At 32.4% G+C, this 26593-nt stretch overlaps 1 protein-coding gene across 2 annotated transcripts in view; it reads left to right on the forward strand.

Moving 5' to 3' along the window:
• The window catches only part of SPIDR (scaffold protein involved in DNA repair), a 537804-nt gene that overhangs the window by 170475 nt on the left and 340736 nt on the right, over nt 1-26593 (forward strand). For both annotated transcript variants that reach the window (XM_074277903.1, XM_074277912.1), the window contains one exon: nt 6858-7074. In XM_074277903.1, coding sequence (XP_074134004.1) covers nt 6858-7074 — 217 coding nt within the window. The remainder of the gene's footprint in view (nt 1-6857; nt 7075-26593) is intronic.

Genomic DNA, 26593 nt, shown 5'->3' on the forward strand with positions numbered 1-26593 from the left:
TGTATCCCAACATGATGACTTAAGCTAATGTGATTTACTAAGTGACATTGGTTGAGTTATATAACCTTTTTTGGGGTACCTATGCATCTATGTCTCTCTGTCTCTGTCTCTGTCTCTCTCTCTTTCTCTCTGTGTGTATATATGTACACACATATGTGTGTATATGTAAAATAAACGGGGTTTAACTAGGTGCTTCTCTAACTATTTACTTCTGACACCTAATCAGAAACTGATAGCATTTCAAATAGTGTTATTTAAGTCTAGCTAAACATTTGTTCATGTAGTAGAGAATGTGGAATTTCCAGCTTGTGTAAACAATAGGGACAATATGAGATTATTTAGCCTCAACTCTTATGAGTGCTTTTTGAGAACACAATAAATAAAGCTAGACAGAGTGTGTGCAGTGATGTGGAGGTGCTGTTGTGTAGAGTCAATTTTTATTTAATTTCGTGTTTTTTCATGAGTTTAAAAATGTGTAATTTTGCTTCTTGATTTTCCTGGATGCCTTCAAAGCCCAAATGAAATCCCACTTACTAGTCGATAACCTTTCCTTGTTCCCGTTTAATTCTAGAGACTTCCTTACATTGATTATTTCCAATTTGTCTTTGATAAATTTTGTTTGAAACAGCAACAATTAGAGCACTGGTGTGGGAGTCAGGAAGATATGAATGCAGATTCAGCCTCAGATTGCTTATTAGCTCTATGATCCTAAACAAGTCACTTAACCCTCTTTGCCTTAACCTACACTGGCAAAGGAAATGGCAAACTCTTCCAGAGTCTTTACCTAGAAAATCCCATGGATAATATGAATCAAGGGGTCATGAAGAGTTGGACACAACTGAACCATAATAACATAAACAACACCATATCGTGTTTATACAAATTGTTTACATGTTCTCTCTCATTAGATTTTGAGCTTCTTGAGAACTGGGACCTTTCTTTGCATCTCAGTGCTTAGCATAGTGCCTGACACATAGCAGGTTCTTAATAAATATTGATTGACTAAGATGGTTTAGTTTAAAATTTTTAGGGATATTATAGTTTAATATTAGTAACTAGAAGAGCAAGATAATCCCGCATTTTTTCTTTTTTTGGTATGGTACAATTTTCTAACACATTTACTTTTTAAAACTGATGAATTCATTGCACTCCCTCTTACCAGTTTTCAACTTAAAATTAATTCTCTATCTTTTTATTCTTCCTTTTAATTTGAAGTACCATTTTGTCAAAGGTCTCCTTTGAGCCAAAAAATAAAAATATATATATATATAAGTACACAATGAAAAAAAATCTATTTGTAGTTTAGTGTTTGGTCTGTCATGCTTCCATAAGCAATGAGGAATAAGGAAGTAATGCACACTGAAAAACAGACTGTATAATCATGGTTGAGGCCCCTGTTGATCAGCCCTATCTGGCTGAATAAATAATAGCCGTAGAAAACCTCCTCTTTGAAAGTATATAAAGAAGTGCAGGTTTTTTTTGTCTGTTAATTTTCTTTAAAGACTAATCTGATATATGTCTTTATTATGATTTTAGAACTTTCATATAGTTTTTGGAGTTAGAATGTTAGCAAAATAAATCCCTTGAAAGGTATACTCCCATTGCTTATTTACTTTATGTAGGAAATTATTGGGTAATCTACCAGATTATGGCAATCCCAATTAGGATAACTGACCCAGCAGGATTTGTACATGATTGGAAGGGAACAAGATAGAGTTTAGTTGCTCAAATCTCTTGGGACTGTGGATGAACATTTAGATTGTTTGGTCAGACTTGTTTAGAATTTTTTTTTTTAAATGTTGGTTTCAGATTTCCATTTCATGTTTGGAATTATTGTGGCTTTGCCCTAAGAATGTTTTAGACTGGGTGAAAAGCAAAAAAAAAAAAAAAAAAAAAAAAAAAAAAAAAATGTGGAATGGAGAAGTGAGAGCATTATTGTTTACTGTTCAGTGAGTGAGTCCTTGTGGTTAGGAAATGCGTCTGTTTGGAGATTGCTGGATGACTTGAGACTTGATGGAGAGCTGTAATTCTTAGACACAAAAAAATCCTGTTCTTACAGGAGGGGGTGTGTGAAGTTTTTCCAAAATTTAGATTCTGTGCATCATAAACTGTATTGTTTTGACTTTCTTAATGGGTTTTATGTGTAATTATGTGTAAACTGAATTTAATGGTAGCTTGTTAGGATTTATTGAGAGGATTAATATGATTTTGAGTGAAATTTCAAACAGTTATGTTATTTAGCAGTGCAGCCAGTTTAATTCAAAAAATATTTATTTAGCAAGGCACAATGTTGATCATTGTATTGGGACAGCTAGGTGGTTCAGTGAAGAGCACTGGGTCCGGAATTGGGAGAACCTGAGTTCAATTTGAGCCTTAGACATTTCCTAGCTGTGTGATTCTATCCAATTACTTAACCTCTATCAGGATCATTTTATCTACTGTTAAATGGGAATGTTTTGCGTGCATTGTTGGCTTTTATGTTGTAGCAGATTTACCTTTCTGATTTAGTTTGCATATGTTCATATTAAAATTAATTTGCATTTCCTGAACAAATGTCAAATATAGTTGAGAAAAGGGGGAAAGAAACTTGAACTCATTCTGGCTAGCAATGAAAAATATAATTAAACGCTTTTTGTGTATAGTACATTCAAGTACTTAGTGTGCAATTAACTGAAATAATGTTAAAATTAGGGAAACTACAATAATAAGAATAATAGCTAATGGTAATGATAATAGCCAATATTTATATAACACTTTGAGGTTTATAAAACACTCTGCATACATTTTCTTGTGTAAATTTGAAGAAATCAGAGCTTTTGGAGGAAAGTCTTTTGTCAATCTTGTCAGTTCATATTCAATAGCTCTCATAGCAGTTCTTTTTCCCCCCACTCACACAGTTTCTAGCCTAGTCTAGGGCCTCACAATCTATCAAAATTACTGCAATTGTTTTTTAATTGAATTCCTTGCTTTCTGCCTTTCACTTCCCACACAACTATTTTCTTGTAACAAAGGTCTTACCATGTCAATCTGTCTTCCTTCATCTCAGTGACCTCAGGTGGCTCTCTAGGGTCAGATATTAAACTCCTCTGATTTCTAAACTCCTTCACAAACATGGTTCCAACTTGTACTGCTAATATCACAATACATTACTTCCCTTCTGGCTCTGCAGTCCAGCTAAATAGGCTCACACATGACATCTACCTTCCCTTCTCCATGGCCTTGTCTCTATGCTTGGAATGCATTTGTTCCTAACCTCCACCTTTGAGGAACCCTAGTTTCCTTCAAAATTCAATTCAATCAACAATTTTCTACATGAAGCCTTTTCCCGATTCCTTTCCTCAAACAGTAAAAGTTTCCTCTTTCCCAATTACTTCATGTGTATTTTGTATCTAAGTATAAGTATCCATGTTGTCTTTTCCAATAAAAGATAAGCTCTTTGAATTTAAGAAGTTTCATTGATACCTTTAGTCTCCAGAGATCAGAGTATAGTCTATACATATAGTAGGTGCTTAATAATTTCTTGTCAATCTGATCCAACCATTCTGGAGAGCAATTTGGAGCTATGCCCAAAAGGCAAGCAAACTGTGCTTACTATTTGATCCAGCAATACTGTCACTAGGTCTGTATTCCAAAGGGATAACAAAAAAGAGGAAAGGACCTACTTGTACAAAAATATTTGTGATAGCTATTTTGTTGTTGGGGCAAGAATTGGAAATTGAGGGGATGCCCATCAAGTGGGGAATGGCTAAACAAAATGGGGTATATGAATGTAATAGAATACTATTGTACTATAGGAAATGATGAGCAAGCAGTTATATGAGCTGATGCACAGTCAAGTGAATGGAACCAGAGCATTGTTCACAGTAACAACACTGTATGATGATCAACTGTGAATAACTAGCTGTTCTCAACAATACATGATCCAAAACAATTCTAAAGAACTTATGATAAAAATACTATCTATATCCAAAGAAAGAACTGCTGGAGTCCAAATGCAGATTGAATCACATTTTCATTTTATTTTTTCATATTTTTTTCTCTTAGTATTTTTCTTCTTTTATAACATAAGTATTATGGAAATGCCATCTTATATGATTGGACATATACAACTCATATCAAATTGCTTAGCATCTTAGAGGAGAGGAAGAAAATTTGGACTCAAAAGTTTTTTTTTAATTAATTTCAGGGGCAGGTAGGTGTTATAGTAAATAGAGCACCAGGTCTGGAGTCAGGAGGACCTGAATTAAAATCTGGCCTTAAATTTTAAAATTTATCTTCACATATAATTGTCAAAACTAAAATACTATTAGAAAAAATAAATGCTTATTAATTGATTGAAAATATAAAAATAAGGACATTGTGTATGTTGTGTTCTTATATTAACTACAAGATAGTAGTATTAAAGAATGAAGAGAGAATTGGGAGTTATTGACTTATAGATAATGGAAGAATTTCAAGATCTGTGTGATTTTCCTGAAGAATTTATCTTTCCATAAGATAATTTATTATTATTAATTGATTTAACTCAATATCCAATTGCCTATTTATGAAGCAATTTGTCTGTTTCCAAGTTACTACTCTGTTGACTCCTGTTTCTTACTCTGAGAATGTGAATAGAAATAACAAGTCTTATGGAATAACTTATTCAAAATGATTAATATAAAATATTTTGAATTATAACCAATGCACACTTAATTTAAAAAATGGTAAGGCTAATAATGAGGATCTTCAAACTTTCTGGATAATTGCTGATTTAATGTATCATAGACATATTTGGATGTCTCCAGACACTTATTTGTTCAATCCTAAGGTGGCTAAGAAGCATGATACGAGAAATAGCTAATATTTACCTTTAAAATATAAGAACTTTATACTATATGTGCGTTATCTATGAACATAAATTAACTAGGGTTCGTGGTACTTCCCCCCAGTTCTCATTCCTTCATATATAGCATTTTCCATCACACATAATCCATAATGTTTCCAAATCTGATTGCTTTTTACCTTTTACTATTATTTTACTTTGAAGCAAGTGACTGGATATTCAAACTTATGAAGAGTGAGAAATTAAGGATAATTCTGAGATTACACACATGGGAGATTAGAAGATCAAGGATTCTTAATTAAGAGGAATAGTTTATAAACTTCCTTAAAAATATTTTGGGGGCAGCTAGTAGCTCAGTGGATAGAGTATCAGCCTTAGAATCTGGAGGACCTGTATTCAAACGTGGCCTTAATCAGTTGACACTTACTAGCTGTATGACCCTGAGCAAAAAAAAAAAAAAAAAAGCAAAAACAAAAACAAAAAATACCCAATAACTATATTTCAGTATAATTGATTTCATATTTAATCCTATATATTATGTATCAAAACCATTATTTTGGAAAAAAAGGTCCATAGACTGGACCAGACTGAAAATCAATATTAAGAAAATACATAAAATAGTAAGAATCTTTACCTTTGATAGAAATAAGGGGATTCTTATAAAAGAATGACTTTGGGTCAGAAAGGTAATTAGTTCTACTTTGAACATGCCACAAATAGAATCTTGACAATCATTCAAAGTTAAGGGGCATGTCTTGGTTGCTGAGCCTACAGAAGAGACCAAGAAGTAACAATTGCCAGATCAGACAGAAATCAAGAAAGAATATTATTGTGAAAACTCAGAGAGAAGTCAGTGTCTAGAGGAAAATGTTTTTCAATATAAAATGCCCAGAGAGTTCAAGAGGAATGACAGCTGCAAAAAGACCAACAGATTTGGTGATTAAGATATCATTGGTAACTTTGAAAATATGAATTTCAATTGAGTGATGAGGTCAGAAACTATATTGCCAGGGATTGAGGAGTGGATCAAAGTAAAAGAAGAGACAGAAAATAGAAACAGCTTTTTTTTCCAGGTTTTGGGTAAGAAAATGAGAAGCAATATAGGGTGACAGCTTAAGGACATGGTAGAATCTGACTGGTTGGTTTTTTCCCGCAGGATAAAGATACTTGAATATAGTTAACGACCATTAGGAAAAAACCAATGGATAGGTAGAAGTGAAGATTAGAAAGAAGAAGGGTGAGGAACTGCTGCTGGGGACAGGGAATGATTGACAGAGAAGTCTAAGAAGTTGTGAGAATATGGGAGCCTTAGCAAGGGGGAGGCCAATTTATCATCATAGTATGGAAAGAAGGAGAAATTAAGAAAGCTTTCAAGGACTTTTGAGTGAAGAGAACAGGAGAAAAGAAAGTTCATAGCAAATAGCCTCAATTTTCTCCTATAAAGTAAGAAGTGAGAATCTTAGCTTAGAGAGATTGGATAGAGGGAAACATGGGAGATTTGAAAAGAAAAAGTTTGGAATAGTTTCCATGGGAAGTGACATAAAGAATCTTATTTGGGAGGAATAAAATATAAAGTATCTCTAAATATATGTATAAGCCAGCTCATGTGGAAGAGGGGAAATTCCATCCAAAAAAAGTGTGATGCTACTGTACATTGTTTTTCTGGAGAATAGGAAAAATACACATAGGTTAAATATTTCATAAATCCAAGTTATCTATAGTTAAATTGCCACATAAGTGATCTGTGATATGTACATGCATGTGTGTGTGTCTATATATATATATATATATATATATATATATATATATATAACATAAATGCACTAAATTTTTCCATTTTCCATTTTAATGTGCAATGTATAAGCCTATTTATAGGTTTTTGATGGTTAACAATAATATTGCCCATATGCCTTTGCAAAATATCCATAATTTATCTCTTCCTATATTTTCTCTCAGGGTGGAAAATGGAAAGGAGGAATTCTATATAAGTGCATCTTTTTGAACTTTTTTTGTTTCTGTCTTCATTTTGTAGTGAAAAAATCTGGAGTGTTGATTGTAAAGATTATAGAGATGCATGAGGAATGCACCATGCACATTGCCATCTGTGAGTTGTTAGAGATGTCTCCTACTGTCAATTCTAAAGATTCTGTCCTGGACCCTGGGACCCCACTCAAGGTCCTATTCACGAAGGAAACTGCAATTCATCTGAAGGGTAGTCCACAGGATATCATCTATATCTATCCTCCCTGGTAAGTACAAAGCATTGTTTTAGTAACTGCAGCTTGTAACTCTTGTGTTGTATAAAAAGGCATTTTTATCTGGAACATTTTTGTCATATTATTATAGAAAAGCCTTCTGCAGAAGAGAGCCAGGTTTTGTCTTATGTTTTATGTAACAGAGACGATGAACTGTCTTTGGCGGCTTGTTAGTGCTTCTGGCAGGCAGATTAGTGCCTAGAAGAAAAAAAATTCAAGATTCCTGCCAGCTAAATGTTGTTTTAAGAATTGAGTGCTTTTGTTTTATTTTTGTTTGTTTTTTTAAAATTGTTGTTCCAAGGAAAGAATTAGTGGCAAAAATATGATAATCAATACAAATATGTTAATAAATCAGAACATTTCTTACATAATTCTGAATTTAGCTTCCTTAAAAGCACAAAATATATGTAATGGGGGATGTTAATTTTTACAAGTCTTATTGTCTTGTTTTTACTATAGCCATGTTCCTTTTAATAAAGTAATTTCCTCTTAGCACTCTTCCTTTCCCTGCCCTGTTCCATTCCCCACCTTGCTATCTAATAATATCATTAAATACTTACTAAGAAGAGAGAAAAAGACATTTTAGTAAAAACAACCAACACAGTGACTACATCCGTCAACATGTTTCATATTTTAATTTTCTACTTCACATAAATGGGAGAAAGATATGTTTCTTTAGCATTTTTTCAAAATTATTCACTATAATCCACCCAGTTTTTATCATGTATTATTATTTTGGTTTTATCTTTATATTTTTCTTTATGTTTCTTATGTTCATAATTTTTTTCATAATAATATTTCATAAATTTGTATATAAGAATTTGTTTAGCCATTTGCCCAATCAAAAAAGGCTGATTTGATTTTCAGTCTTTTGTTTTTTGTTTTCAGATTTGATTTTGCTATAACTGTTCCTATTTTGTTACCTATAGCACCTTTTTTTTTTGTTATGACTTACTTAAGATATATATATATTTAAAAGTAGAATTCTGGGCCCAAAGAATATGACTTCAGTCATTTTTTAATTGTTTTCCAAAGTTACTGGATTTTCACAATTCTCCAAAACATGTATTAGTGTCTTTGTCTTCCCATACCCTTTTCTTACAACAGTCTCCATTTTTTTTTCCTCATTTTTACCAATATGAGAGGTGTCAGATAAAATCTCAGTTTCTATAATTTGTGTGTGTGTGTGTATATATATATATATATATATATATATGTGTGTGTGTGTGTGTGTGTGTGTGTGTGTGTGTGTGTGTGTGTATATATATATATATATATATATATATATATATATATATATTTTTTTTTTTTTTTTTTTAGAACTGTCTTTTATGGTTGTTGATTATATTCTCTCAAACAGTACATCAGAAAACTTTGTTTTCAAAGCTTTTTATCAGTGGAAAATGGATCTTAAACTTATATACGGAGTCTTATACAAGTGTATATTTTATGTATCAAGACTCATTATAAATATTTAATACAAAGGGTTTTTCTTCATTTGATAGTTTCTGGCAACATCAACTTTTTTCGTGCAAAAATTATTTAATCTTAATGTAATTGATACTGATTATTTTGTTTTGTATGATCACTTCTATGCCTTGTTTATTTAAAAATTATCCCCACTAAGTCTGGGACTGACAGTACTATTGGTTTTATGAAACTGATGGTTCTCTTAAGCTTGGGAGTTCAAAATTGCTATAGGGCTAAAAGCCTATTGGGTGTTTGCACTGTCTCATTACAATATGCTAAGCTTTTGGAGTGGGAAGCCAACAGAGGAAAACCAGCCCAGGGTAGCAATGGAGCTGGTCAAAGTTTTTGAGCAGATTGATGATAGTTGCTGTACTTTCACCCTGAGAGATCAAGTACCTTTCCCTTCAATTACCCTCAAAAAGTTCTCCCACTTATCATACCAATGAAAATAATCTCTTGTGGTACATATTTTTTTTATTGTTTGATCTTTTCTATTTAGGTTTTGAATATATTTGGAGCTCATTGTGATATATGGTATAAATGTTGATCTGAACCTAATTTCTGCCAAATTGTCTTGAGTTTTCATAGCAGCTTTTGTTGAATATGTTTAGCAAATACTGGACTACAATCATGTTTGATCTCATCTGAGTCTTGCTTAAATAATATGCTTTACTACTCAACTTTTAAATTTTTTAAACCATTACTAAGTTGTTTGGGGGCTTTTGCTTCATATTAGTTGGAGAATTGTTAAATCTATCTGATTTTTTTTCACATTTCCTCTTGAATAAACATTGTTCTTCTAAATTAATTTTGTCTAATTTATAAAGAAATCTTTGTCAACTTAATTTAGGTAGTATAGTCATTTTTATTAATAGTCATTAATATAGTAATTTGTTATTGATATAGTAAAGGAATGCACAATAACGCTCCAAATATTGACTTTGATTTTATTTTTGTAAAAAGTATTTCATACTTATAATGTAAATATCAAATGTGTTTTGGTGGATTAATAGCTGACTTTATGTCATTTTGAATGACTTTCTATTGTTTCCTCCTGGTTTTTCATTAATACTATGTAAACATATCACTCATTTTTGTGAATTTATTTTGTATCTTGGAGTTTTATTGAAGTTATTAATCACCTTAGTTTAGTTTATTTACTGATTCCCTGTGGTATTCTAAGTAAGCTATAGTAATTTATAAATAGAATTTTTTTCCTCCTTTTAAGTATTTATACCTTTAATTTCTGTCTTACACTTTATTGCTATAGCTAACATTTCTAGAGTTATTTAAACTGTGGGAATAATTTTCTTAAGAGAAAAAATTGTCTTTATGAAAGTAAAAGAAGCCTCCTCTTCTCCACCCTCAATTGTCTCTTAGAGTTACAGAATTTTACAAGCAGAAAGCACTTGAAAGTTCATAACTTTAATATTCCATCCAATGTATCAGTTCTCTCTATGATATCTATGACACATGATCATCCAGTTTTAATTTAAAATGCACTTTATTTTTAGCATCTCTGATTACTAGAAAATTCATATTTATGTTCTATTTACTCTTGATTCCTTTCCTTGGAGGCACATCAAATACACAGACTCTGTTTTCTACAACACAACTTTTCAGATATTTAAAGATATTGTTATATCTTTCTGGGTATTCTACTCCTCAGCATAAGCCAGTACAAATCCTTAAACCAGTCCTCTGAGTTTTCTCATGATAGCAGTTGAAAATCACAGTCAAATGTCAAATGAACAGAGCACTGAACCTCGAAAGTTATTTTATCTTACCACCTTATTATCTTCATCTGTAAAATGAAGATAATAAGAACAGCTTCCCCCAAGGATTGTTATGAAGATCAAATGAGATACTTGTAAAGCATTTTGGAAAGGCATTATTTAAATGCATGCTGCTATTATTTTTATAATAGTTTTTAGACTCTACTACCTTTGTTGCTCTTTCCCACTTGTATTTTTTTTTTAAAGGAAGGAATAAATTGAACTTGAAATTAATTGGATTCATTAAAATACAGTTAGTGATGATAATATAGACATTTAAAATTTTTGAAAACTAACAATGGAGGAGTCTGTTTCTGTCTTTTCTATTTTCCAGGCTATTTTTGGTGTTTATGAAGTTAAAACTAAGTCATGGAAAGCATATTTCATTTTATGTGTACTTAACAGTATTGAGGGAATGAGAGTTCCAACTATTACCTGAAAGATCAATTAAAAATGTTACTTCAAATTAAAGTGAGGAAGCCATTGACTGAAAAGCATACCTGACAGCTGGCATTCAGATATTCTTATCATAGCAGAAATCATAGAATGGATTCTTAATAAGTGTCAAGTTAAATACCTCTATTCAAAACTTTTCCCCCTTACACAGAAAGTATTAATGCTTCTTAAGGGGTTGTCTCTCTTCTTTTTGCTTTTCAAACAGATAATATTAAATTATCAGGCACCTAGCAAGTGCTTAATAAATGCTTTTTGATTGACTGTTAACCTTAATTCTTCAGGTTCCTGTAGGAATTATGATTCCATTTAAATGCTTTAAAATAATTTGTAAAAGCTTGTTTAAAATAATTGCTTAGGCATAAAGAGAACTTAGGAAAGGAGGAAAGTTTTATTACATTGATAATATTTAGAAATAAATTTTAAAATATTCAGTAAAAACTTTATAACATCCCTTTTTTACATTTCCTTAAATAAATTTCTTAATTTAACATAAAACTCTTAAGCAAAAATTATTCACAAAATGGGTGAATGTCTGTTGTTAGAAATCCTGGCACTCTTTCTTTTTTTTTTTTTCTAACTTCTGACCCAGAACATTAAAAACTATAGGGTTGTGTCAGCTTGCTCAACTACATATTGTAGTTCTTAGTACCATATACTGAAGTTTTCATTGATTGTTTCTGCTTGTCTTTTACCTCCAAACTCTTCTTCTATACTAATTCCGCTTCTTCTCCTTATATCAAATATGTCGTTTTCCCCTTTTCTAAACTAAAAATTATTTTCCTTGACTAGACAATCCAATTAAACATTAAAGTATTTTCTACTCCACTGTCAAATTTCTAAAAATGAATTTTTTTCTTCACCTTTATTTTCATTATTTCTTTACCTATTCACTCCTGAACTCCCTATAATTTGGTTTCTATCTCCACAAGCCTGTTGAATGAATCTCTCCAAGCCTATTTACTAAGCCAGGACTTCTTTTCTTTATCTAGAGGCTTTTTCTCATTTTACCTTTCTGTAGCATTTTCATGATATTGCCTAATTTTATTATTAAACTTTCCTTATTCTCTGATATTAGTTTCCCTCTCATAGATTTGTTGTCTTCTTTTATCTCACAAATGTGGGGATCCTCCTTAATTGTTTTCAACCCTCTTCTATGCACACACTCTTTTCTCAAGCAACTCCAACTATTCCCAGGATCTCAGTTATCATCTCTTTGCATCCAAATATATCTATATACATCTATCCCTAATTTCTCCCATGACTCCAGGCTCTCAAATCCAAATGCCTCCTGGACTGTCCTCCAGATATCATTTTAGCTTCTCAAACTTAACCTGTTCCAAATGGAACTCATTATCTTTTTTCATCTACCAACCTCTATGCCAAACTTAGCCCTCTTTCTACCTTGATTATTTCTACTGATAGCAGCAAAATCTTCCTAGTCATCCAGATGACATTTCATCATGATTAAATTTGATCATCATTTTTGATCTTTCTATCTCCATTACAATTGTCTTATTCCCATTTATGTTCTGTGCATTCCAGTTGAAGTGGAAATTTCTAATTTCATCCTACCCTCTCTTTCAAAAGTTCCACATTCAGAACTTCAGGAGTGAAGATGGTGGAGAAAGCAGTAAATTGCCTTATCTCTCCCCTATTTACTTCCAAACAACCATAAAAATAGTGCCCCCAAACAAAACCTGGAACAGCAGAACCACAAAAAGATGGGGTGAAACCATCTTTGGGCCCAAAAAACTCGGAAGATGCATAAGAAAGATCTGTCTCATTCTCAATTCAGGCCAGTATCAGACTTTACCTCAGGAAAGCAATGGTGGATTCTGAGGGCCCAATGTGGTATCCTCCAATAGCGCCATCCATTCTCCCCACCATCCCCTCATTACATCCCAGGGGGCTTAGGGCAATATTAGTGCAGATATTAGTGCATTAGGTCAAAAAATAAAAGCTTGTAGCCACTGGCACAAAAAAACCTAAGTGTCTTTTCCATCCCAGGAGCAGAAATCAAATTTATTTATTTATTTATTTATTTATCTATTTATTCATTTATTCACTTATTTATTTATTTATTTATTTATTTATTTGTTTGTTTGTTTGTTTGTTTGTTTGTTTGTTTTTATAGCTTTTTATTTACAAGATATATGCATGGGTAATTTTTCAGCACTGGCAATTGCAAAACCTTTTGTTCCAATTTTTTCCTTCCTATCCCCCCACCCCCTCCCCCAGATGGCAAGCAGACCAATACATGTTAAATATGTCAAAGTACATGTTAAATACAATATATGTATACATATCCATAGTTATTTTGCTTAACAAGAAGAATCGGACTTTGAAATAATTTCCTGTGAAGGAAATAAAAAATGCAAGCGGACAAAAATAGAGGGATTGGAAATGCTATGTAGTGGTTCACACTCATTTCTAAGAATTCTTTCGCTGGGTGTAGCTGCATCTATTCGTTATTGAACAAATGGAAGTGATTTGGTTAATCATATTGTTGAAGAGGGCCATGTCCATTAGAATTGATCCTCATATATAGTATTGTTGTTGAAGTATACTTAATGATTTCCTGGTCCTGCTCATTTCACTCAGCAGCAATTCATGTAAGTCTCTCCAGACCTTTCTGAAATCATCCTGTTGGTCATTTCTTACAGAACAATAATATTCTATAACATTCATATAACACAATTTATTCAGCCATTCTCCAATAGATGGGCACCCACTCAGTTTCCAGTTTCTGGCCACTACAAAGAGGGCTGCCACAAACATTCTTGCACATACAGGTCCCTTTCCCTTCTTTAAGATCTCTTTGGGATATAAGCCCAGTAGTAACACTGATGGATCAAAGGGTATGCACAGTTTGACAACTTTTTCAGCTTAGTTCCAAATTGCTCTCCAGAATGGCTGGATGTATTCACAATTCTACCAACAATGTATTAGTGTCCCAGTTTTCCCACATCCCCTCTAATATTCAGCATTATCTTTTCCTGTCATTCTAGCCAATCTGAGAGGTATATAGTGATATCTCAGAGTTGTCTTACTTTGCATTTCTCTGATTAATCATGACTTGGAACATCTTTTCATATGGGTAAAAATAGTTTCTATTTCTTCATCTGAAAATTGTCTGTTCATATCCTTTGACCATTTATCAATTGGAGAATGGCTTGACAGAAATCAATTTAAAAGAAAGGATAAAGTCCAAAAAGAATGAGCAAAAATAACAAAAAGAATTTGATCACAGGAAGTTATTATGGTGACAGGGAAGATCAAGATACATAAGACAACAGTGTCAAAAATATATGGCCAAAACGCAAAGATAAACAAGAAGCCCCAAAAAAGAACTCATTGAAAGAACTCAAAAAAGAGCCTAAAAATTGTAAGTGAGGTAGGAAAAAAAAATTGGAGAAAAAAATGAGAGGAATGAAACAGAATTATGAAAAAAGAGTCAGCAACTTGAAAAGAGAAAATAGCTGCTTAAAAAAGTAAAATTGGCCAAACGGAAAAGGAAATACAAAAGTCCACCGAAGAAAGCTAATCTTCAAAAAGTATAGTTAGCCAAATAGAAAAAAAAATTAGCAAAAACTAATTTAGGAAAACAACTCCTTAAAAGGTAGAATTGGGTAAGTGGAAGCTAATGGCTATGAGACATCAAGAATCAATAAGCAAATTAAAAAGAAGAAAAAAAAATAGAAGAAAATTTAAAATACCTCATGGGAAAAACAACTGGTTTGGAAAATAGATCCAGAAGAGACAATATCAGAATTATTAGACTATCTAAAAGCCACAATCAAAATGAGAACTTGGACAGCATCTTTCAGGAAATTATTGAGGAAAACTATCCTGGATTTTACCCAAAGAGCAAAATAGGCATTTAAATCACTCTGGAAAGAGATCCCAAAATAAAAACTTCAAGGAACATTATAGCCAAATTGCAAAACTACTAGGCCAATTTAAAAATAGTGCAAATAGTCAGAAAGAAACAATTCAAATATCACAGAATTGCAATCAGGGTTACATAGGACTTGGAAGCTACAACATTAAAAGATCAGAGGTCATGGAACATGATATTCTGGAAGGCAAAGAAGCTAAAACTATAACCAGGAATCACTTATCTAGCAGAATTAAGGATAATACATCAAGAGAAAAGAGGTCATTCAATAAAATAGAAGAATTTTGAGTTTTGATAAGACAAGAATCAAACCAAAAATTTGATCTCCAATATCACAACTCAAGAAACGCATAAACAGGTAAAAAGAGAAAAGAAAACATAAGGTATTCAACAGAGCCAAACTGCTTTCATCCCTGCATGGGAAGATGATACATATAATTCTTAAAAATTGGATCACTAATAATATAGTTAAAAGGAATTTGCATAGATATAGGGTATGGGTATAAAGTGAATTTGAAGGAATGACAAAAAAAAAAATAAAGGAGTACTCTGGGTCAAAAATAAGAGAGAGGTAGAATGGGGTAAATTATTTCACATGAAGAGGTGAAAAAGACCTATTATAGCAAAGAGGAAAATGGGAGGGTGGGTTTTGAGCATTGCTTAAACTTTACCTTTATCAGTATTGACTCAAAGAAGAAATCATATACAATCAGGTGAATATAAAAATATATTTTACCTGACAGGGAAATAGGGAAGGCAGACATTCAGTAAAGGGGGAGTGATGGGAACTGATTGTAAGGAGTGTAAAGTTCCAAATTGTTTTCCAGAATGGTTGGATCAATTTAGAATTCCACCAACCATGCAGTAGTGTCCCAATTTTCCCAACATTCTCTCCAACATTTATCACTTTCCTTTTTTTTTTTTTGTTATATTGGCCAATATATTTGAGAAATGAGACTTTTATTAGAGTATATTGAGAACTCAGTCAAACCTATAAGAATACAAGCTATTCCCCAATTGATAAACTGTCAAAGGATATGTATAGGCAATTTTCAAATGAAGAAATCAAAGTTATCTTAGGAAATGAAGCAATGATGAATTCAACAATATGAAGAAATACTCTAAGTCACTTTTGATCAGAGAAATGCAAATTAAAACAACTCCGAGATACTACCTGATAACCTATCAGATTGGCCAATATGACAACCATTCTGGAAAACAATTTGTTTTCCAGGAACAGACTTGTACATACTTTGGATCTAGCAATATCACTACTAGATGGTTTGTATCTCAGAGATCATTAAAAAAAAAAGAGAGAGAGAAAAGGACCTACATGTGCAGAAATATATATATATTTTAATAATAGTTTTTATTTACCAGATATTTGCATGGGTAATTTTACAACATTGACAATTGCCAAACCTTTTGTTCCAATTCCCACACCCTCCCGCCCCAGATGGTAGGTTGACCAATACATGTTAAATATGTTAAGAATATAAATTAAATACAATATATGTATACATGACCAAACAGTTGTTTTGCTGAACAAAAAGAATTGGACTTTGAAATAGTGTACATTTAGCCTCTGAAGGAAATCCAAAATGCAGGTGGACAATATTAGAGGGATTGGGAATTCTATGTAGTGATTCATAGTCATCTCCCAGAGTTCTTTCCCTGAGTGTAGCTGGTTCAGTTCATTACTGCTCTACTGGAACTGATTTGGTTCATCTCATTGTTGGAGAGGGCCACATCCATCAGAATTGATCATCATATAGTATTGTTGTTGAAGTATATAATGATCTCCTGGTCCTGCTCATTTCACTCAGCATCAGTTCATGTAAGTCTCTCTAGGCTTTTCTGAAATCATCTAGTTGGTCATTTCTTACAGAACAATAATATTCCATAACATTCATATACCACAATTTATTCAGCCAAATCTCCAATTGATGGGCATTCACGTAGTTTCCAGTTTCTGGCCACCACAAAGAGAGCTGCCATAAACATTCTTCATGTGCAGAAATATTAATGGCAAACTGTAACATGCCCTCCTGGAAGTTACAATTACCAGTCTGTCCTAGGCCCAACAGAATACCTTTGACCACTGACCTTTGCAGTGTCAACTCTACCTGGCTCACCTCTTCTGAGGCCTTCATAGGTCTCTAGCCACGATTTCTTGAATCTATAGTTTAATAACCGGTAGCGTGCTGAAGAACAGCCACGTGTAATCTTAAAAGCCTTTATTATACCTACTCACATAATGTCCTGACTTAATGCCCTGACTTGTTAACTCCCTAGTGAACACCTGGTCTGAAGACCCACATGTTCACTACCAAACTCCTTACCTCTCTGGACTATCCATCAGCATGGCTCAGCTACCCCAGGTTAGGGAGCCAGGTTAAAGAGAGCGACTGCTGCCTGCAGTGGGCTTATAAAGGGCCTGTGAGGTCACACACACAGCCAACCAGCAAGAGAGCCGTCACCCATTACGAAGCTATCTCAATATGGCCAGGATCCCACCCACAGGGCAGTCCTATATCCACAGAGATTACTTCCTGGGGCACTCAATCTCCTGTTGTGCTGTGGCCGCCCATTTAAAGGACCCTTACAATTCCTTTTTTTTGTTTTGCGGGAACCGCATCTTGAGAGCAAACTTCTTTATGATGGCAAAATATTTGAAACTGAAGGGATGCCCATCATTTGGGAAATAACTGAACAAGAAGTGTTATAAGAATGTATTGCTGAGAAGAGTTGAGTCCATCTTAGTTGATCATTACATAGTGTTGCTGATACTGGGTACAATCTCCTCCCTGTCCCCACACTCGGTTCTGCTCATTTTACTTTGTCTACTCAGGTTTTTCACTGGGTGTAGTTGCTTCTATTCATTATTCTCAGTAATATAGTGATCCAAGACAAGTACAAAGAACACATGAATGAAAATGTCATCCATAACCAGATAAAGAACTGATGGACTCCAAATACATATTGAAGCATATTTTTTTACTTACTTTATTCTTTCTTGTATTTTTTCTTTTGATGTTTCTTCTTTCATAACTGTCATTAATTTGGAAATATGTTTTATATGATACAAAATTAGAGAAACTTCCCCAAATATTCATATGGACATATTTATGTCCAACCTGCCCATCTAATTTTTGTCTGACTGTGACTTGTATTGGTCTGATCAGTCACAGTCAGACACACTATAATTTGAATCCAACATAGTGATGCCATTTTGTACTCTTCAAAAACAAATGACAACAATTCACCCATATGTATAAACTATAACAAAATGCATACCGTCTTTGGAAGGGGGAAGAAGGGAGAAAAATTTGAAATTCAAAATCTTGTAAAAATGGATACTGAAAATTGTTTTGGCATGTAATTGGGAAAATGCTCTTAAAAAAATAAAGCATATACTCACCTTAAAAAAATAGAATTCAACATTCATAGTTACCATCAAGACTATAATGAATTTTTTTCATCTTTACCTATTGAAAGTTTTTTTTTCCTGAAAGACCTAGCATAGATACTATCTCTTGTATGAAAATTTATCTTTAAAAAAATCTGTAATTGAAAGTACTTATTTCATTCTCAAATCTTTGCTTTTATTCTTTGTCCTTATGTTTTACCTTGTATCATCCTTATCTTTATGTTTCCCCATTACTTTATGTTCTTCTCAAAGATAGGAACTGTCTTTTTTCACTTATTCCTTCTTTTTTCTTTTGTATTCTCTTAAGAACTTAAGTACTTAGCCCTTGGTATACAGTTAATGTGTTAATTTTTATTAATTGCATCATAGATCTAGACCTGAAAGGCACCTTGGAGACCATCTAGTTCAGTACTTTTATTTTACTAGCAAAAAAAATTAAGATCAGGGCATTTGTTAAATGACTTATCAAGTCATTCAGGTAACAAACATCAGTGATTGAATTTGCAACCAAGTCTTCCGTCTCTAGTCAGTTTTTTTTTTTTTTCTATTACTTTATGCTTCTTAATATATAGCTAAAAGAAGGAAAGACAAGAAAGGAATTTATAGAGATGCCAGTCATATTGAGTGATATCAGATCTAGCATATCCCCCTTCATTTTCCAGCTCTTTTGTTTCCTAAATTATCTCAATGTTTTGGAACTGGGATATGTCTGCACTTTAATTCAGAATTCTTTGTTTTTAGCCAAATGTTGAATGAAATTAGTCTGGATGTCACTTAAAAATAGCTCTCTCTCTTTCTTAAAAATTAAAGATTGGACTTCTAAAAATTATATTAAAATGGGAATTTGGCATAGAACACAAAGTATTTCCTCCCCTTGGGCTATCTCCTCTTTCCCCACCAGAGAAGTTTTATGTTCATCTAAATTGTTCTTTTAAAAAAAGCGGACAGTTTACACAACCAGTGGCTTTAAAATACCCCCTTTTATACTTAAATACCAGTAATAATAACAATAAAACTTTATATAATGAATCGTCTCTTTTTCTCATGAGAACTTCAGAGTTATTTGTGGACCTTATTTAATCTTTACTGAATCTCTATAAAACAAAATGTTGTTTCATTTTAGCTAGTGAAGAGGTTGAAGCATTTAGATTTTGAAAGTGACAAGGGTAATATTACTTGCATTACACAGAATACATGGATTTATAGAATAGTCAGCACCTTTGGAAAGGGAGAAAGTTCTGTGGTAGTTTTATGCTTAAATTGAAGCAAAAGGAATATTTTGACAATTTGTCTGTGAGACAGGAAGCAGAAGGTTTCTTTAAAAGTAAGAGGAAAAGAACTTCACAAAGCTTAAGGATTATTTATCCCATATTAAGCTATGAGCAAGAAGAGGAAACTTAATTGGTTTTATAGTATTATACATATGAGAGGCTGAATTATTTCAACAGATCTTCTTTAGAAACTAATTTAAGTAGGATTGACAACCATAAGGGCCAACCCTTACTTTTCAACTCATTCAACAGTAATAGCAGTAGCAATAGTAGTAGTAGTAGTAATAGTAAAAATAGAAGTAGTAGTAATGATAACTAGCTTTTTTATGATGCTTTAAGATTTGCAAAGCAATTTGCAAATATTCATTTGATCCTCACAATAACCCTGGTATGTATGTGCTATTGTTACCTTCTTTTACAGATGATGAAATTGAGGCAGTCAGGGTTAAGTGACTTGCCCAGAGTCACACAATTAGTAAAGGTCTGAGGCCAAATTTGAAATAAGATCATCCTAACTCCAAGACCAATACTTTATCTACTATACCACCAACTCATCCAACTTGAAATTCTGTTGTACTCATTTGTATTTACTTCTTTAATGTACTAATTCAGTGCTTTTATCCATGTAAGTGACTATCATAGATCATAGCACATCCTTCCCCCCTTTTTAATAGTGTTTTTGGCCCCAAATCATCCACTTTTTACTTATCATCCAATTTATAGACAAAGATTTTCTTGTACCCTGTCATATAGAGGCCATTTTTCTCTTAATAAGCTTTGCTGATCTAAACATTTGCTAACCAAATGTATGAATAGCTAGGTGGAATAGTGCTGGTGATGAAGGCTCATCTTTCTGAATTCAAATCTGGCCTCAGACCCTAGCTGTGTTGTGTGACTTATCACTTAATCTTCTTGCCTCAGTTTTCTCATCTGTAAAATAAGGTAGAGGAAAAAATGGCAAACCATTCCAGTATTTTTGCCAAGAAACCCCTAAATAGGATCATTCATGATGGAAAAAATTGAACAGTAACAATAACCAGATTGTATGAACCAAGTTTTCCTACCTTGGTAATACTGTGACATTTAAAAAGTTCAAGAGACATAGTTTCTGGGTTATTAATCATTTTGCTAATAATGCTAGCTTATTATTGCTGATAAAAAGAAAGGGTCAGTGATAGTCTAAAATGGTAAAGACTCCTCATGGAATAACCTCAATCCTTTATATGCCCTCCCTCAGAAGGGTGAGTGCTCTGCAGTTGACAATCAGTTCTCATTGGTTAACAAGTAATGAAAGAGAATGAATATTATAATAAGAGATGGATCTATTCTAATGAAGGGCTGAGAGACTTAACTTTGATGATGTCATTTACTTCCAAATTACCCCCACCCTTGGGCAATTCAGTCAAAGAATTTACTTCCATCCAGACTTGAGTAGAACAAAATGGACTTAACCACTTAGGTGGTGTCTGAATAAGATTGATAAAAAAGTTAATCCAATCCTTTGACCTAGCCCTGCCACTATTAAATGTGTATCTCAAAATGGATAAAAAACAAAAAGGGAAAGGACTGATATCTACAAAAATATTTATAATAGCTCTTTTCTGGGGGCAAAGAATTGGAAATTGAGGGAATGTCTGTCTATTGGGGGAATGGATCGAGAAATTATAGGATGTGATTATAATGAAATACTCTTGTGCTCTTAAGAAGCGATGATCAGGATGCCCTCAGAAAAACCTGGAACGACTTCTGTGAGCAAGTAGAAAGTGAAATGTTACAAAGTAACAAGCAAACTTGTAAGATAATCAGCTGTGAATAATTGAATATTCATATAATAAAATAACTATTTTCAGCCATACAGTGATCCAAGACAATTCAGAAGGACTTGTGATAAAAAGTGTTATCCACAACCAGAGAAAAAACTTAGGGTGCCTACTTACAGATTGAATCATGATTTTTTTAAACTTAATTTTTCTTGATGGTTTTTGTTTATGTTTTCTTTCACAACTATTACTATTACTATTACAGACATGACTACATATGTATAACCTATATCAAATTGCTTGACTTCTCAATGAAGGATAGTAGGGAGGAAGGGAGAGAATCTGGAATTCAAAATTTTAAAAACAAATGTTAAAATTTGTTTTTACATATAACTGGGGAACAATGGAATACTAAATAAATGAACTTTTTTTTTTAATGCTCTTCTGTGAATCTCTGTGGAAAAAATAGAAAGTTAATTTAATCTCATCAGCAGTATCCTTCAGAGAATAAAAAACCTACAGTCTTGTGAAAAAATCCTGGTCCTAATTCAGTAATTAATTATAAATATGAGAGAAACAATCTTTTCTCTTGGGATCTGATGAATCTGAGAACCTACTGAGGTCCTATATGTTCTGTACTATGATTGGAATAGAACTTTATTGAAAGTCCTCATTCTTCAAAGAAAGTCAGTTGAGTTATTATGTTTTTTTTTTTTTTTTTTATCAGAACATTCACAAAAAGACGACATCCTTATTATTTAATACAATGATAATAAATCTCTGTGGGTTGTAGAGAAAAGTGAAAATGGACAGTAATTGCCCTTAAAGATTTCAGTTTAACCTTATTCCCTATGGACAAAGCTGCCAAAAGTTTGGCTTCTTTTCATTTAAAAAAAAAAAAAAAAAAGTTATTTAAAGCATGAACAAGTTATAAAAAGTATGTGAAAACAGAGGTGTTATTTAAATTATGAGCTTTCTGTTTTTTAAGATATAATTTGAGGAATTATACCACAGTTCAAAAACAAAGAAAATTAAATATAAAATAGTATGTTAAAATAAGGTTGAGGTTTAAGTTAAATCAGCAAATCAAATAAAGACAGCAAAAATGAGTTCTTCAATCCTTAAATTACCCTGAACTGTGTCTGAGACCCTGATAACTAGAAAATTTTAGAGTAATGTTCCAAACTCCATTTTGAGTAACATTTGGGAGCAACATTGTGATAAAATGAGATAATCTATTTTTGTAAATTTTTAATAGTAAGTCAAAGTTCTTGAGAGGGGCAACATTGAATAGTAGTTAAAAGTGCTGGATTTGGAACCAGGTAGACATAAATTCAAATCCCCCCTCAACACTAACTTTGCAAATCTCTGAAGATCTCTGAGTAGTAGTTTACTCTTCTGCAAATTAAGGGGGTTAGACTAAATAGACTCTACATTTTCCTCAAACTTTAAAACTATCTGTTTTAATCATAGATCCAGGAATACTATGCTTATTTTCTTTTTTGACATTGATTCTGACTCTCGGAACCTGACAACCATATCTCAATTTCCTTCTCACACTGGAACTTCCCTTTATGCCTGGGACTTTCTTACGCTATGGTATCTCTCTTCCTCAACAGCTTTTTCTCCTATTGGTAAGTTCTTCCTGGGTCTCCATTTTAGGGACAGGCTCAGGCTGGCCATACTTAAATTCCCTCCTAGATCTTTACCTCTCACATTTTGGCACTTTGTTCTCTTTTGGGTTCTTCTGGAGCTTCAGACCCTTTTTCATTCTTTTTGGTGTATTGTCTTATTCACTTAAAAGTCAACTCCTTTTGGAAAGCAGTGTTTTGTTTGTTTTTTCTTGCATTTATGTCTTAGCATACTGCTTGAAACTTAGTAAGATTTAATAAATGTTTATTGCCTTGCCTTTTTTGCCATCCTTTGGGTGAGAATATACTTATATATGAGTTAAACTTGGTCCTTTGACTCAATATCTAATCTCTTAGTAGCAGACTGCCTTCAAATTAAAATTAAACTTACCCTCTTCTTCAAATCCCATATATTACCAGTTTTTAAACTTATTTATAAATTTATAACATTTTTTTCTCTGATATAGTTACAAGCATATGTTTAATGTAGCTATTTGCAATATGCTCTATTATAATGTTAAAGATAAGTATTAGGCCTTACTTATATTATTCCTAAGGCCTCCATAGAGATGTGTTTTTGTTGAATTAAATGAATAAATCAAGGTTTGTCTTTTAGAGTGTACACACTTATTTCAGATGATATAGCTCTAGTGATTTAAAACTTAGGAAAATTGAAAGCAGACATACATGAACTGATAGAAAGTTAAGTGAACAAAACTAGAAGAACATTGTGCACAGTAGCAACAATATTGTACAATGATCAGCTGTAAGTGACTTTGCTATTCTTAGCAATGCCATGATCCAAGACAATTCCAAAGGACTCATGATAAAAAATACTTTTTACATTTAGAGAATTGATATGGTCTGAATGCAGATTGAAGTATACTTTTTTTCACTTCTTATTTTTTTGGTCTGTTTTCTTTCATAAAACTATTAATATGGAAATATGTTTTGTGTGACTGTACATGCATAACCGATATCAAATTACTTGCCTTCTCAATGAAGAGGGGAAAAAAAGAAATGGGAGAGAAGTTGGAACTCAAAATTTTTTTTAAAAAAATGAATTCAGTTAAATTTTTTATATGTAATTAAGGAAAAAGAGGAAGGTTTTTTGTTTTTTGCTTTTTTTAAAGGAAACCTATCAAGAGAAGGTAGTTTAACAGTTCATAGAAAATAACCTATCATTAACTTCTGATATCTGCTCACAATCATGTCTCCACTTATATGATGTTAATGAGAATTTATAGAAGGAAAATAGCTTATTAAAAACATGGTGTTTTATTGATGAAAATAAGAGGTTAGACTGCATATGCAACTATTTTTTAAAAAGTTTTTATGAGTACAAACATTTACTTAACCTAAGGAGTATAAACAAAAAAATGCAGAACCTTTTGCTAAAAAAAAAAAAAAAAAAAAAGAAAAGAAAAAGAAAAGAAAAAAGAAAGAAAAAAAAAAGTAGTGTTATAGATACAAGGTTAAAATTTGTTCTTTACCATAGTAAATATCTATTTTAACGGCAGAAAAATACACCTATTTTTCTGTTTCAATCATTTTGTTTTGCTTTGGGGTTTTTATCTTTTTCTTAGACACACCTTCAGTAAGATTAACACAAAATTTTGGTTCAGCAAAGATTCATATTAACTACTGTACATATTTTCTTCATCTAAATATCTATTATTTTATGCATCTTATATATCTCTTTGTGTAAGGAGGAAAAGAAAAAAATGCCTGTGATCATTGAAAATAAATTAATTCACAAGCTTTTTGGATAATATAATGATCATTAAAATGTCATATGTCTCCAACTTACAAATTACAATGAAAGGAAATGCTTTTAATGAAAGAAAAAGATTGCTGAGATTATATCTTTGTCTAAATCCTGAAATTTCAGAAATATTTTAGACGTTTTGGATGCCTTTGTCTAATATGGATTCATGGAGTTATTTATAATTATGGTACAATCCATTTTGCCTGAATAAGGGAGATGAAAATTCCAGACATTGATTATGTGCTTTGAATGAAGGAAAATTGTCTGTTTTGCTAAAAATGATAGACTGTTTCCCTTTCCATCTTTTTTGTTTTCATTGAGACTAAAGAGACCATTTTAGATGGGCCTAGAGTGAGGAGAAGAGGCTTTTTTTCCTTGCTGTACATTCCTGGTGTTCTATAAAACCACAGGTTTTAAGTGATACAACTAAGCCAATTCATCTTAAGAGTATTTAGAGGTAATGGAGGGAAAAGAGACACAAAATGAAACCAATCTTCTAATGTTTTTATGATGACATTTTCTTCAGTATAGATAGTGAAACTACCATATTAAAAGTTAACTACCTTACTTTTCAATGTGCCATGTGAAAAAGTAGCAAAGACAATTAAAAATACGATAAAGTCAGACAGAGTAACTGGACTTGATCAAATATTCAAAGATGAAATTCACATTGGATGTGACAAATTTTGAAATTACTCAGGTATCATCATTAAGGATGACAGAGAGGGAAACATTTCAAAAAAAATTGTAAAAGATGAATCCATCTGCTTTCAGAAAAAGAACTGATAAATAGAAATGTGTATAGCATGATTTTTGCGCATATATATATACATACATACATACATACACACACATATTTGTATTTAATGGTAGCTCTCTTGGGTTGGGGAGGAAGAAAAAATAATTTCATGGTAACTTTATTATGTATTTAAAAGGAATTGCAGATTGTATACAGATTTGCAATTTCATGTGCAATCATTTTTTGTTTATTCTACTATAGTTATGAAAATGCTTGTAATATTTAGTAAATCAAATTTAAATTTTAAAAGATGATGGGCAGTATTTTTATCAACCCATTTTTCCTCTCTACCCAACTCCCTCCTCACCCACCCCAAAAAAGGTTAAGAAAACTTTGTCAGTTACTGGCTCATACACTTGCTTTGTCATTTCTGTAAGATCTATCTATAAATATAATCTAGCACATATTAGTCACTCACAAGTGTGTGTGTGTGTGTGTGTGTGTGTGTGTGTGTGTGTGTGTGTGTGTGTGTGTGTGTGTGTATGCATGCATTTTTCCCCATGGAAAATATTTATCAATACACCTCTGTAATTTTCTTTAAATTGCTTGAGTTCAGAGTGTAGTAGAATACTTGAGAAATTAAGTTGTCATCTGACTATAAGGATTTCCTGTAAATGGCATAATCTTCCAGTTGTTTTTATTTGTAGGAGACCGAAAGCTAATAATGATAATAATTACAACAATGACAATAAAAACTGGCATTATGTGGCACTTTGAGGTTTGCAAAGTTCTTTTCTTTTATCTGTTATCTGATTTAAGCTTCACAATACCCCTGTGCTTACTGGACAGTCCAAACTAGATTTACTAGATTTACTCAAACTTAATACCTCCAAAACAGAAGTGCTGGTTTTTATCTTGAGTCATTAACTACCTCATATTTATTTTATATTTATTCTCTATATACTTTCACGCATATAATATTTTTTCTCAAAAAAAGTTTTTGCATATGGACATGCCTATGTGTAATATATAATCACACACATATACATAAATACATACTTATGCATGTATGTGTGTATACACATACACTTGAGAGCAGAAATTCTTTCTTTGTTAGTTTTTGTTTCCTAGTATCTGGCACAGAGTAGTTACTTTAAAAATGTTTGTTGATATATTGATTAATTAATTATAGAAGACACCACAAAAGATGGAGTCAAGTATCTATAGTGTCATTTAATGAACATTAATGAGCATCAACATCAAGAGATATACAATAAGAAGATAATTGCAAACCCATGGTATCTTCCAACATTAT

The sequence above is a fragment of the Sminthopsis crassicaudata genome, chromosome 1 (assembly GCF_048593235.1).
Source record: "Sminthopsis crassicaudata isolate SCR6 chromosome 1, ASM4859323v1, whole genome shotgun sequence".
Classification (NCBI taxonomy): Eukaryota; Metazoa; Chordata; class Mammalia; order Dasyuromorphia; family Dasyuridae; genus Sminthopsis; species Sminthopsis crassicaudata.